Source organism: Paramormyrops kingsleyae, chromosome 22 (assembly GCF_048594095.1).
Source record: "Paramormyrops kingsleyae isolate MSU_618 chromosome 22, PKINGS_0.4, whole genome shotgun sequence".
NCBI lineage: Eukaryota > Metazoa > Chordata > Actinopteri > Osteoglossiformes > Mormyridae > Paramormyrops > Paramormyrops kingsleyae.
Window position 1 is genome coordinate 15,202,289 of NC_132818.1, and position 14,170 is coordinate 15,216,458.

Genomic DNA, 14,170 nt, shown 5'->3' on the forward strand with positions numbered 1-14,170 from the left:
TAATTGTAATAAACCCAAGTATCCCTTATTTAGTCATTCATTCTGAATGAAGGGACTGCAATTGTGCTCTGTAAGCCAGTAGGACATAAGGCATGTTCTGGGGCATCAGAAGGGCTCGGACACCCGGCACATTCATGGGGCCCAGGACTTCATAGGGGCCCCTGCTCACTCAGCAAATTCTATCCACTGGGACCCGTATTTCTTTAGATTGCAAACCCAAGTGGGGGGTCCCAAGATGACATTTTGTCAGGTGGCCTAGAAATTCTAGATATGGCCCTGTGCGTGTGAAAGAAGAGAGCATCATTGGAACATGGGGACAGGCAATAAAATACGAACAAAAAAAATCTGCCAGAGTATAATTTCATTGTTTGACGCCGGTAAATGCTTAAGTAGCCCGAAACTGATTAATCAGAGTAAAAGCATGTAACATGGATGGCAGCCAGCTCTTACTTTCTGTACTGACTTTAGGTGTATTTTCACCGTGGCTGGCTTTCGATATTTTATGCACCTCATATTCATTCCATAAATATATTTATTCCATAAATATGAGCCCATCCAAAACACTGCGATGAGCATGTGGATTGGCTCTCCGGCTGTGCTTTGGCACAAAGCCCCTCCCTTTAATTTGCATGACTGCGTCACCTCGGGTGTGTTCCTAGCAATGCCCCCTCCCTTGACTGAACCTCGTCAACTTTAGTTATCGCCGGTACTCCATGTTTGTAGATGTTCATCTTGATAGCCGTTTGATAAGACAGAGACAGCAAGGATGTGGAGCCGAAGACCAAGAACAGTTTATATATTTTACTAAAGTGAAAACACAACTCTGAGATGAGCACATGGAGATGTGGAAGGATCTGTACCTCCTACCAGCTGCGGGGCTTCACAGACACGCGTCTCCTTCACATTTACAAAACAAAACAAAAGCTGATTGGCTAATTGGCTTAATTTCACCAGAGCTTTTGTTTCCTTGTACCAGATGACTTGCCAGTATCAGAAGGAAGTTGTATCATCACTTTCTACATAGCCATGACTGAACTGTATATTATCTGTACGGCAGTATTTTTCTGACCTGTGTCAGTACTACGTGTTTGATTACCTCCAGGCGATTAACAGCATATAAAGACCGCGTTTCCATTAAATAGCAGCAACACAGAAGTTGGTAATTACCATGTGACCCACAAGCATGGAACCAAAAAAAAAACAAAAACATTTTAATATAGAACATCTCATGAAGGTTTGACAAAACGCACCTTTAAGTAGCAACTTAAAAAAAGAAAAACTTAGCAGCTTGTGTGTTGGACTGGAAGGTTATTGTTATGGAATGGACCGATCTTGCATTCAGAAGTACAGAGGAAGTTCAGTAGACTCATCCCAAATCTATCCTGCACTCATCCCTTCTGTTGCGGTAGAAGCAGGAAATATTACAGTAACCTCTACCAGCTGTACCAGATGTGCATTGACAGTAATTTTTGGTAAGAAAGCACATTCTGATTCTAACCCATCTCATTCAGCCCTCTGACAGCCCAGATTTACACTCAGCACCCAGGTGCACATGCCTTGTCTTTCAAATTTACAGCCCCACAGAAGAGATTTCCATATACAGTACACAAGTTTGACTGTGAGGTCATCTAGACGTGCTTTATCCGAGATGTGAGCGCTGATGTTCGGTCGTGCAGAGTCGGCTGAGAGCCACTGATGTAATGGAACAGTCTTGTTTATCCTCAGAAATATCTATAAACACTCTTAATGGATTCTTAACCAGCTCCGGAGGCTGCTTCTTATTCCCATTCCAACAGTAGAAAGGAATGGGATGATGCACTTGAAGACAGGATCACATTTCAGCCCATAACCTCCTACCAGGAAGTCCCCACTGGGCTGGGTACACTGGTGTTGAATATTATATGGATTCTACTTGCCCTTTATTTCCTGGATTTATACAACAGGCGATGACAATTACACAAGCGCTCTTTGAGAAAAGTGGATAATTTCACAACCCTTTCGGGCACTGGGGAGTTTCCCCTCACTTGTCAAGAGGAACCTTTAAAATACCTACCCCCCCCCCCCCCTTCTGCTTCCAGTGGGGGAGGGCTTTCAGTCCATTTCATAAGATAAGCATACATTCAAAGGCATTTAGGAATCATCCATTTGTGGTTCTGCGAGCTTGAGATAAAAGCCAGTGGTATCATTTTCCAAGAGCAATGCTGTGTATCAGGGGGCAGACGGCAGCCCAAACGTCTCAGATGTGGCGGCAACCCAGAGTAATAATACACAACGCGAGGGGCAGCAAAGTGTGGCTCTATCATAAAGGTGGCTGAGCGAGCTATTGATCAGAGGCAGCTGTATTACATCAAGCTAGCCCCTGCTCCCCTGCCCAGCCCATCGAATACCCAGAGACACGGAACACCTGCCGTTACCCCGGCTTTCCAGGCACGTCCAACACAAGCACTGCAGCGCTTTCCTTTGAGGAAAATTAGCCTAAGAAATACCTATGCACAAGCCATATGTATATATTATGCTTAGTGTCAAAATGATTGACTTGTAAATATTAAGTAGGACTTGCAACTCAAACCTTACATTGGTGACAGCTACGTTAACATCCTTAAGATACTGCAAGTAAATAGATTGAAGCAGGGAGCCAGACAGTCGGAGGCAGGAGGGTAATTCACTTTGGGGAACATCAGTCGGTGATTTCTCGCCATTCACTTAACGTCACAGGGCTTAATTGATTTAGATTCCAGTTGCTTACTGGCTGAGCTGGGGCCTCTGCTATTGCTATGGTGGAAAGCCACCTGCTAACCTAACCAAACCATACCCACTTTGGTACCAAGGGCATGAACAAGGCACAGTTAGGACTCTGCTAGAATAAAGCCCAATGGGGGGGGGGGGGGGGGGGGGGGGGGAGGAGGACAAGGAGCACAGAAAACCTCCCCGAAATCACATTTCTGCGTGGAGTGCAGGCAGCTATTGATCACGGCTAATCCACTCAATTACGCCTAAAGTGTCACCCAGCTGCCAGCCTATGTACGGCCTGAGCTCTTAGAATATATTTCATTGAACACCCACCATTACTTCTAGACATCCAAGTTCTAAATGAAATGACAGACCAGCAATTACTGGTTAACAGGCAATTACACTGCTCCAGGAGCAGGCGGGCCCAACTGGTAAGCACTCATCAGCTAGTACCTACCAGTGCCGCCGCCCCCCCCCCCCCCCCAAAATGTTTCTCTGCCGCTTGTCATAGCCCAAGAATTTCTCATCTTTTTTTTTTTTTTTTTTTTTTAAATTGGGCTGCCAAAAACCAAGGTACATCACCGCACCAGCAGTCAGCACCGTGACTTGGTTACAGCCACACGCACCAACTCCTGTATCGAGCGACAGCCACTCCAACCATAAATCAAGAGTGCTGAAGCCAAATCCCCCCCCCACCCCACCATCACACAATTTGACTGAAAAAGGAAATTGTATATCAGGGCTACACAGACATGCCATGCATTCAGACCATTCCAGACAGCTCAGCACTGGGGGGAATTTCGTGTGGCTCTGGAAGTAGAGATCTTCTACAAGGGCTACTCTTGGTATGAGGAACTGAGTGAAAACCTAACAATGGCCAGTTAGAAAGGCGAGAAGGACAAAGGAGGAGTGTACCACTACTGACTAGCGAATGGAACCAGTATGTCCTTTCTAGTGCTTTCCCAGGGACGAAGATGACTCAGTATGGAAGGTTAAATAACATTTACTTATTCAAAATCCCCACAAAAAAAACAGGCCAATTCAGCAGGCAGCTACAGGATTTAGAATGTTACAGACCGAAGAGGCTCTCAGTTGCTTTTACAGGACAAAACACACACAGACACACAGAGCAGATCCAGCATTAATTAGTGAAGGCTTCGACCCTGAAAAGGAGTACTGCAACTTATATACACAGCAAACAGTAAAATTAAAAAGGCAGCAAAGTCAATCATAATACATTATATGGGTCGGAAGTACTGCTACGGCAGGCGTGTTTAAAGCGGAGATCCTACACATATCACTACCAGGACACAGAGGTAAAGGTTCTACAAATCAAAATTACTACCCAATAGCAGAACAGCCATGACCAAACTTAGGCTCCGCCTTCCAACTTCCTGCTCCCCATTGGTTGCTTCTCTTAGCAGTGGCAGAAACAGGCCTATTATACAAATAGGTGGAGTAATTCCATTCCGAGGGACACATTAGTTGCTTGCCAATTAGCCATTGATTTACATGCTGGCAGGAGGGCCTTATCTAGATAACTTCCTTAAAGCAATTAGCCACTTAAACAAAATGCAGCACTCAGCCAGCCAACCCTGACACATAAAGTTGCAAATGGGCATAAACTGGAACTAGGCAAATCAGTACATTAAACAAGTAACTGATTGACTGCCTTTTTGTTCAGAAGAGCTCTGCTACTTTGACACCAAGACACAGGGTCAGCCTCACTGCCATTACGACTCAACCCATAGCTCAAAATTGAGAGAAACTGCTCCCTCTACTGGTAGGCAGGGGAGAAACAAGTCAGGCAGGAATGAGCAGTACAAGTTTGTCACCCCTATACTCCAGGGCCCAGCATATTCCTTCAGGACTATATTTAGGAGGAAAGGAGGCAAACAGGAACTGACCCTACCGTGAGTTTGTAGTCCTCTGCATTGGTGCATCAATGGGGGTGAAAATCATATATGCAACCCAGGATGAAGGAGTCCAGAAAAGAGAAATAAATAAAAAATTGAACTGAGCAACTGCAGATGAAGTGAGAACAAGAAACTTCATTAATTGTGATGTGATCTTTGCCCCTTAAGTGCAAAAAAAGTTTTAAAAAAATAAAATAAATTGTATATATATACCGGGGGGTTGTCACAGATTAAAAGGTACTGAAGTGAAGGGGAAGTAAAAGGCATGGAATATTATACACCAACAAGGAAACCGCGAATCATGTGAAATAGTGAGAGGGGAACAACGATGGCAACTGAAACCAGAGCTTGAATTTTGCCCTGACAGCAAAGACCAGGAACGGGGGGCCTGAACCCATCCAAGCAAAACCCTCAGTCATACACACAACACAGGAGGGCAAAAATTAAAAAGCAACCAACAGGCATACTAACCAAAAGAGAAAACGATAAAAGCACAGGGTTTGGCTAGTCATTAAAAAAAATTGGCAAAGAATAGCAGGAAAACAAATTCATTTCAGCACAAAAGAAAAACCCATGCTTTAAAGACAAAGTAAAATTAACTTAAAAACTTAATTAAAATAAAAAAATATATACATTCACAACAAAATAAAAAAAGATACATCCACAGTGAAATGAATCCCTTCCATTGGCTGGCACATGTCAGCTCAGGGCTACAAGAACAGCAGCAGCAGGTGGGAGGCCAAAGGGCTGAGGACTACAGCACCCCCTGGAGGTCACTGGTAGAATGCTGGCTACCGGTCAGCACAACTGGTAATGCCCAGGGCACCTTCAGAAGATGCGCTTGCGTTTCAGGTAGGAGTCGGCATAGTGACCCCCCAGGCCTTGTGAGTGCTGGCCAACATAGCCCCCCTCCGGGCTGGGCTCTGGCGACGGTATGAGGCGTGAGAACAAGCGTTTGTGGGCCCCGACCGGGGTCTGCGGGGAGAAGAAAGATGAACGCTGAGGCAGGCAAGCGGAGGATACACACCAGGCACACTACCCATAAAGGGACAGCAGGGGGCGCTACCTTCAGCACATTCTCTGATTGGTACAAACTGGTTGGCTGGGCCAAGGGGGGCATGCCCACAGCCTGAGGGAGAGAATGATGGCCATTAGCAACAGCTGGAAGTGTGAAGTATATACATAAACATTGATGGCTGGAGACCTACCTTGTTGAGCTGGGCAGTGGGAGGGGCTGGTGCAGATGAACTGAAATATGTGGAATAAGGGGGGCTGGGTGGGTAGCTGTACAGAGGGGGGTCACTGTGCCCAGGATGCTGCGGGAACTGCAGAGATGGACAGGGGTGACGGAAGGGCACGGCGCCAGCAGTGCCCGGCGGTAATGATGTGAAGACATGCCTACCTGTCTAAATCCAGGCAAGGCACTGGGGTCCATACTCACAGACTCATATGGGTACAGCAGGGGGTCCTGGGAAACACAGGGACTTAGTGACCCAGGCAGTTATTTGGGGAAGGGGGGGTTGGGGGGTATGGCTGACCTACCTGATGGACTGCTGTGTACTCAGAGTGCTGGGGATACAATTCCTGGTAGCGGGAACCAAAAGCTGAACTTGGGCCACCACGAGCCTGTGATGGGTTCCCCGCCTTCTTCTTGTAGGGGTGAGGTCTGCTACTTGCTCCTCCTATGATTTGGTGTGTGGGGGGGGGGGGGGGGTGACCATGTTACCAATCCGGGTTCCTGTGACAGACCGAACTAGGGAAGGTGAGAAGAGTGTGGGGACTCACCTGAAGGGAACAGGCTCTGCATGTTGAGGAAGGGGTTCTGGGTGAGGGGAACCTCTTTGGGCGGCTCACCCAGGAGAGACGCCTGGGGGGTGGGAGGCACAAAATGAGTGACAGCGGGCTTGAGGGAACCAGCCAATCAGGCATGCCCCTGGCTCTACATCGGCACTCAGGCCACCAGTTAGTGTCAACTCGCAGTCACTAACCCCGGATGCAGTCCCCTCTCCCCCCAGTAGGCTCCCCAGGAGAGGAGTGGTGAGGCCCTGCAGGGCAGGAGAAGGTGCCGGAGGGAGGCCGCAGGGCACGGCAGGAGACTCCAGATCCCTCAGGAGGGGTCGGCTAGGGGCTGGGGGCTTGATGGGCCCCGGCGGGTCAGAAGGAAGGCAGATAGGCGGCAGCATGGCACCCCCTGGTGGCAAGACAGCCACATGGCAATTTGCCCACAGCATTCAGGAAGAAGCATTCCACTGGGATGCAGTTACTCCCACCACTCACCTGCAGGCAGGTCACCCAGTAAGCTCATCGCGGGCTGAAGAGGCTGCACCCCAAGCAGAGGCCCGTCTGCCAGCATTCCCGTCTGCAGGGACACGGGACAAGAAATGTAGCTTGGATCAGAGATCAGAACCCATCAGCCAAGTTCAAGGATGTACTCGGCACAGTTCTCGCGCTCTCTCTCTGCTAAGAGAAGCAACACACACACACACACACACACACACACACACACACACACACACACTTCTGCATTCCCTTCCCCTAACAAGGGAGGCTTCGTGCTCCAGCCTGAAATGTTGCCTTGAGAAGCCTGTAGCCCACGAACCTTGAAGTTCTGGTCACCCTGCAGCATAAAGGCAAATGTAACAGCTTCAGGACCAGGGCTGTGTGGGTGTCACTCGGTCGGGGGGGGGGGGGGGGTTGGGGGGGGTGCTCAGAGCGTAAGGTTCTGTAAAGATGCGGCTCCGGCCGCCCACACAACCCCCTGACACATCACACACTGCGCCGTCTGATGTCACTCCAGCAGTCAAGGTCCAGGACTCAACTTCCAGCTAAAACCACACAGGAAGCTCCTTGTCCACGCAGACAGAGCTTCCTGTGGGCTGTCTTTCGGGGGAAACGGGCAACCACCAGCCAGCTTTACACAAAGAGCAAGGACTGACCGAATCGAGACAGTGAAACCAAGCCCATCCCTCTTACAGCATTTGATGAGCAGCTTTTAAGCACTTGCCCTGCACTGCATGATGGGATTGTTTCAACATGAAGGCCTGCCAGCTCTCCCTTATCAGCCAAATGCAAGAAAGTTTGGTGTAAACATTTCAGTACTGCATCACTTCAGGCAAAAACCCTCTTCTGCATAATGGCAGCGGTTTGAATCCCATTAACCTTTAATGAATGGCTGCTGGCAGGACAGGCTCCAGTGCCACCCCCGACATCACGCATCACGTGACTCGGCACTACAGACACACGGCGTTCACGCCAAAGCCACTCACGAGGGCCGGCACCTGCTTCTCACTACCGGGTAGGAGATGTGCCCACAGCAGCGGGTTCCCAAGCAGCTGGTGCTGATGGGAAGGGAGATAAAGGAGAGGAGGTGAGGATAGAGAGAGAAGCGACAGGGCGGAGGGAAGGTAGGGGGCTGCCGCCATACCTGCTGGAACTGGGCCTGGTTCTGCAGCAGCATTTGCAGCAAGGCTGCTGACAGGGCAGGATTGGCCAGCAGAGGCACAGCAGGGGCTGGGCCGAGGAGACCTGCAGGCATAAACCTTACATGATTCACTCCAGTTACCTCCCTGTAGCCCCACCCCTTTTCCAGCATACTCCAGACCAGGGTTATTCAAATCACGGTCCTCGAGGTCCGAGCCCTGCTGGTTTTCCAGCCTTCCTTTACCTGTCAGTCAGGTGTGAAGCCTCTGACCAACCAGAATCAGTCATTATTAAACTAACTACCTGGGAGAACTGAAAACAAGGCCTGGATTTGGAATCGAGGTCCAGATTTGAAGAACCCTGCTCTAGACACTTTCACACTGCCAGAACTTTCTGGAAACCAGAACCTTTTTCCTGGAACCAGAGACTTGTCATCTTCGCACAGCAGGAACCCAGCCCGATTGCAGTTCCTTGGTGGCGGTTCTGGAACCCGTTTTTAGTCCCTACTCCAGACTAGGTACTTCTCGTTCAAACATGACTTACTGGGGAGGTGCTTACAGTGACAACTTGCCGATTGGTCGACCACAAGCACCGGCGGCAACATGGAAGTTATGTGGAAGTGCAAACAGAAAAAAAAATGCAGCAGAGCAAAAACCGAGCAGATTTTTATACCCAAATTACATTTAGTGCATCAATTAATAGATTTTCTGCTTGCATATCCATAGTTCTGCATTGGATAATTCGATTACCAACCAATTTACTTTTGCCTAATATCGCAAGTGGTCGGCAGTGAAACTATCCTGCTACGTTACATCATTTTGTTATTCTGGAAAATGAAAGCTCCATCTGCTAGCCAGATTTAAAAATAATCATGAACACATCGCAGGTCATGCAAGTAAAATTGGGCCACGTCCCATTTTGATCGCGATCGATCGCTCCCCCCCAAATAACAAAACGACTTCTTCCATTCTTTTGGCATGGTAGTGTAGTTTCATATGAAATCATGTGTGAAGTTTAACCTATGAACGTTACGTCTCTCACATGCTTATTTAGCATAAAGGTCCCAGTTCCTCTTGTGTGGTATGAAAGTGACACATGAAACTGCCCAGGAACTACGAAAGTTCCAAGAGAACCCAGGCATTTGTAAAGTGGGACCAGGTTCTAGAACTTCAACGTGAAAGTGCCTACTGTGCCAATGTAAGCGTTGTGCCCGCGGTTCCAGGAGACAAAGCAAGTCACTCTTTCACACAGGATGTCAAGAGTTTGAGGCATCCGAGTTCAGGAGGAGGCCTGCTTGCGAGTTTCACTGCGGTTCCTACCCTGGGTAAGAGGTGACAGCAGCATCTTCAAGGCAGCAGGGTTGTTTAGGCCAGTCAGGATCTGCATGGCTGTGGGTTCTGGAAGGAGACCCTTCCCTCTGTTCAGAGCCTGACAAGAAGCAGATTGACCATCAGTGAAGCGAAAACGGTACGAATACTTGGGGAGCATTCAGGAAATACTCGGAGAATACTCAACCATTGTCTGGGCGGCAATGAGCGCAGCCAGCATGCTCCGGCCAGGTGGTCCCGGCGCACAGAAAGACACGCGGATGTGGGTCCCACCCAGAGCTCGGCCGTCTGCCACCCTCTGCACTTCCTCTGCCATCTCTGGGGTAGCGAACTCCAGCACCGCAAAGCGTCGGAAACTTCCATCCTGCCCCTGGGCAAGCTGGGAAGAAGCATGTCAGCAACTGATTAAACACCCTTATAAAAAAGGCATTTGCAAGCAAGTCCCCAGGACTTACTAATGTGCCACAAAAACAATCTTGAGGGAGGTGAAGGATCTTATCCAGTTCATAATCAGATGCATCCTTCCTGTTCATAAGATGTACTGAAAATGGCTAAGAAATAAAACCAGTGACATGCTGCCAAATTAATGTCCCAGAACATACAGCTGATCATCACTGACCCGAGCCAAGAATAATCCTTATTCAGGGCAAGAATAATCCTGACTACATTTCATCCTACTGAAACTAAAGCGCAATAATGTAAACAAAGGATGTTTCATAATATCTGGGACATACCCTCACATTTTGCGGCGGTTTCTGGTAAAAAGTTACAGGACAAGACCAAGAGTGTCGACAAAACACGAGCCTGAGCGGGAAGTCTTTCAGGAAAAGCACACGTGTGAGTGACTGTGCGGAAAAGCAGTGGCAGACAAAGGGGCTCCATTCTCCTGTTCCAGAAAGACCTGCAGGCAGCTGAACATCTCATTGCAATAGAATGCCAGAGACCAGCAAAAGGCAGAGCCTGTGACATCAGGACTTCCACCACCACAGCCCTGCAACTACCTCCCTGTATAACCCCAGTACAGCCTTGAGCCAAACTGACCGACGCAAAGCCTGCAAAAAGAAAAAGGCCTTTTTTTGACCATCCTCCACAAAGCCGAAATCTTGCTACACAGGACAGCAGGGCTGCAGTAACATAGTATGACACCTACAGCGAATGCGGTCATTCCAGCTCACACTCAACTCAAAGCCAGAGCAAAATGCCTGTTGACGTGTCAAAATGTAACCTTAACTGCTGCCATCTACTCAGCTATAACACCAGGGGACATCATCCATACATCTCGCTCTACGTTTGCAACATATGATACAGGATTTCCCATCCACTTTCTTAGAAAACTAACGGCAGGGTAACTGCCTGCATCCATCATTGTGGTCAAGGAAATACTGGTGAAAGACTACCATTGGCTTTGCCACGATAAATTAGCATCAAAAACTGCCCAACAGAAGGTAGCCATGCTATTCTCGCAGTTGTATCCTCATGCAGAAAAACTGCTGCAGCCAGATGACCAGGTTTAGGGCTGACAGATACAATTAGTGCAGCAAGAAGAGCAGAATATGGTAATTTGGCTCTTATGCAGCAGCTGCGCGCAAAATGAGGACAGATGCGCCAAAAAAAGTTCATTTCATGGAAAAGGCCATATGAATCCAAGAAAAACAGGGATCCTGAGCGTTTACTCCCAGCGGCAACAGAAATGTACAGCAGTAGCGTAGCCTAATTAAGTTCAATATGAATGAAAATCAAGAGCAAAGCAACACAATGAAAGAAGTGCCAACATAAGGTTGAGGTTTCATCCATATCATGAGGGTGGCCTACCTCGCAGAAGACGGGCATGTGCGTGTCGCACAGGGCCTGGCGGAGGTCCTGGGCGTGCAATAAGCTGTGGGGCAGTCGGTCCACGCAGAGGCAGCGCGAGTGCAACAGCGGGTAAGTGAGCGTGCCCGCCTCACTCCAGTGCACGTAGAGCGTACGCGAGCCCAGCTGCTTGCCCAGCAGCTCCGACTTGGCACGGGCTGCAGAGTCCTTCTTCATGTACTCCACAAAGCCATAGCCCTTGGAGTGGCCCGTGCGTGTGCCGTGTACCAGGAAACAGCGCTCCAGGTTGCCGAAAGGCCGCACTAGCTCCTCGAATTGCAGCAGGGAGAGCGAGCGTGGCAGGTTGGCCACGCACAACAAGGTGTCGGTGGGCTGCAGCTGCACAGAGATCTCCCGCTCACGTAGAGTCTGCTGGTGGAACTCCTTGATGGCCGACTGTGCCTGTTCACCATTCAGCAGCGTGACGAAGGCTTCGGAGAGAGGAGCCAGGGAAATGTGTCAGTCACACTACCAGCGAGGTGGCTGGCCGATCTACCTCGACCTCCAGTCTCACAGCTGGACATTACAGATGTTATCAGGCTCTGCATTCTAACTGCCATGATGGACATTACATTCAGTTGCATTTCCAACATAACTGGGAGGCAGTGGCTTGTTCACTGATCAGACACCATGGCTGGCCATTTAAACTAACAGCCAGCCCTTCCGAGCACTCACCTGTCCCCTTATACTTGTCCACAAAGCAGTACTTAAGGTCATAGCCACTCAAAAGCTCATGCACCTCCTGTGAACAAAAGAAAAATATGAATACAACACACATCGCCATTGTTTGCATGTCACGCGAGTTCAATCCTGCCTGTTCACCATTCAGTTACAGCCAGAAAAGCTTCACAGCTGACCACCTGTACAACTGCTGACTTTCCAGAACTCAGTTTTATGGTTACCAACACCTCCTGAAAAAGTTTAGGTAATAAAACAACACACTGTTCTTAGCATATCCCAAAACTAGGATTATGACCCAAAATGCCCCTTAGCCACTCAACTATTCATTAATATCAATTACCTAAAAGGAGTCCATTTACATATCACAAACGTTTAATGTTTGAAAATTGTACAGGCAATTTAACAGGAAAGGTGCCAAATCTTTGTGGTTAGGTACAAGGAGGTGGGGTCCATGTGTCATTGAGTGATGTGGGTTAAAAAAAAATATTGGAAAATAATCAGATCGGGAGTCCAAAATTTATTTAGGGCCCCTGCAACACGCTAGTGTTTTTTGCAGCAGAAGCAGTAGAATGACGTTTTTGCAACTCTTTCTTGCAACATGTGTTTGCAGCGCAGGGCAGAGGCCGCCGGACCTGGCCGGTCCGCCCCACACAGGACCACAATTTCTCCCGGGTCAGGCGCGATTCCGACGCGCGTCACTACCTCCCTCCAGCACAGCCGGCAAGCCAGGCCAAATGGACCCCCTCCCCCACCACAACTGTTACAGCGTATCACTGCATTTTTCACAGCGATACAGCCAACAGTAACCGAGTCAAATCAACAAAGTCAAATACTTATCAACACCAATCTAGTCATTAATAATCTCCCACACACTTTTCAACTTCATGGGGTGTCGTTTTACAGCTTGGTGCTAGATCCACATTATAGCATTGATCGTCTCCCTGAAAAGTTCACTCCTTTATGCCAACTCGATCAAGTCGTTCAGGGAGACAGCCCCCTACGAAGCACGACGTCAACAAGCTTTCATGGGCAATACAGGCAGTGAATTGAAAAGTTGCTCCAGCCCACTGCCTGTACTAGATATTAGACAGACCGTCCCATAATCAATTTCAAACGGCAATCCCACTTTTAAATGGCAAAAAATAGACCATGCAAACGATTAAACTGCACGGTAGAAGTCACTACTTAACACCCACCAGATCAGCAGTTTCTGGGCCCTTCCCAAATGACCAATATTTAGCCATGCGCTGCAGACACCCAACTCAAGATTCACCTAAATTCTTCATTACCTCCATTCCGGCGCTGTTTTACACGGAAGCAGGATTTCTCAGTTAGATGGGCTAACTTAAGCTACAAGTTATGGACTGTCCGGCAGACAAACTCTTTTGGGGCAACCATGACTTCTAGCTTAAGTTAACCCAGCTAACTGAGAAATATCCTGCGTCGAGGAACACCCCCTAGATCAGTGCCGGGAAAAAAACAGCAACACCACCTGTTACTCCAGCTTGTTACACCTTAACATGCACCGCCATCATTAGTTATATACAAGTTAAAACGCTGAAGCGTTAACAAAAAAAATATAAAACTTAAGACAGAGCACTGTGTGTAACCCTATGAAAAAGTTTGAGGACCAACACGAGCACATCTTAGTCTAAAAACTTGCCTGGTTGGTAATATCAGCAGGTAGGTTTTTAATTATGATTTTCCGCCGGTTATAAAACTCCCGGCGAGTCTTTTCCAAGCGGCTCTCAATCTCCTCCGGGCTCAACGCCGGCAGCTCCTCCTCGACCCTCCGGGGACACTCCCCGGCCAAGGACGCATCTTCGTGACCACACTTTCTTTCCGGCTCTCTAACTTCACCCGAAGTCCAGTCCTCTCGTCCAGCGCCAGCGTCATAACAACCATAAGGCGGACGGCTGCTGAAATTTGTCACGGCATTGGGGTTCTGTTCCCGAGCTGCCGCACCAACGGATACGGCGGCCGCCATCATCAAACTGAGGAAGGTTTCAATCGGAGAAAAAGGACTAACAGGCTTAAGCAGTTTAAACAATACGCACGTGGGAGAAACGCGGCCGCTCATTGGCTAGGAGAGAATGTGCCGTTTTTAAGCGCAAGGTGGATGGGGCGGAGCGATCGTACCACGTGTCGCATTTTAACTGAAACTGCTGTAAACAACCAGGGAGATTTCTCGCACGCGGTGGAGTGAACTAAGCAGGGCAACGATCAGTGGTAATGCTGGACTGA

At 48.6% G+C, this 14,170-nt stretch overlaps 1 protein-coding gene across 1 annotated transcript; it reads right to left on the reverse strand.

The window, feature by feature from the left end:
- Positions 1-3,717: 3,717 nt before the first annotated feature.
- raver1 (ribonucleoprotein, PTB-binding 1) lies at positions 3,718-14,114 on the reverse strand. Its single transcript, XM_072704663.1, has 14 exons — positions 13,590-14,114; positions 11,921-11,987; positions 11,207-11,676; positions 9,582-9,773; positions 9,386-9,494; positions 8,071-8,171; positions 6,924-7,005; positions 6,635-6,837; positions 6,432-6,513; positions 6,189-6,328; positions 6,049-6,114; positions 5,855-5,971; positions 5,713-5,775; positions 3,718-5,621 (listed from the first exon to the last, which is right to left on the reverse strand). Exons 1-14 carry the CDS (start codon positions 14,004-14,006, stop codon positions 5,475-5,477), a joined length of 2,256 nt encoding a protein of 751 aa, XP_072560764.1. The 5' UTR covers positions 14,007-14,114; the 3' UTR covers positions 3,718-5,474.
- Between the last annotated feature and the right edge of the window lie 56 nt (positions 14,115-14,170).

Bases quoted from the DNA above. Each gene is read 5' to 3' on its own strand.
- raver1 (XM_072704663.1), bottom strand. From the start codon at position 14,006: ATGAGCGGCCGCGTTTCTCCCACGTGCGTATTGTTTAAACTGCTTAAG. The intron at 11,988-13,589 runs GCAAGTTTTTAG...TTTTGTTCACAG, and splicing joins CTGCTGATATTACCAACCAG to GAGGTGCATGAGCTTTTGAG. The intron at 8,172-9,385 runs GTAGGAACCGCA...TTATGCCTGCAG, and splicing joins GCTGTCACCTCTTACCCAGG to GTCTCCTCGGCCCAGCCCCT.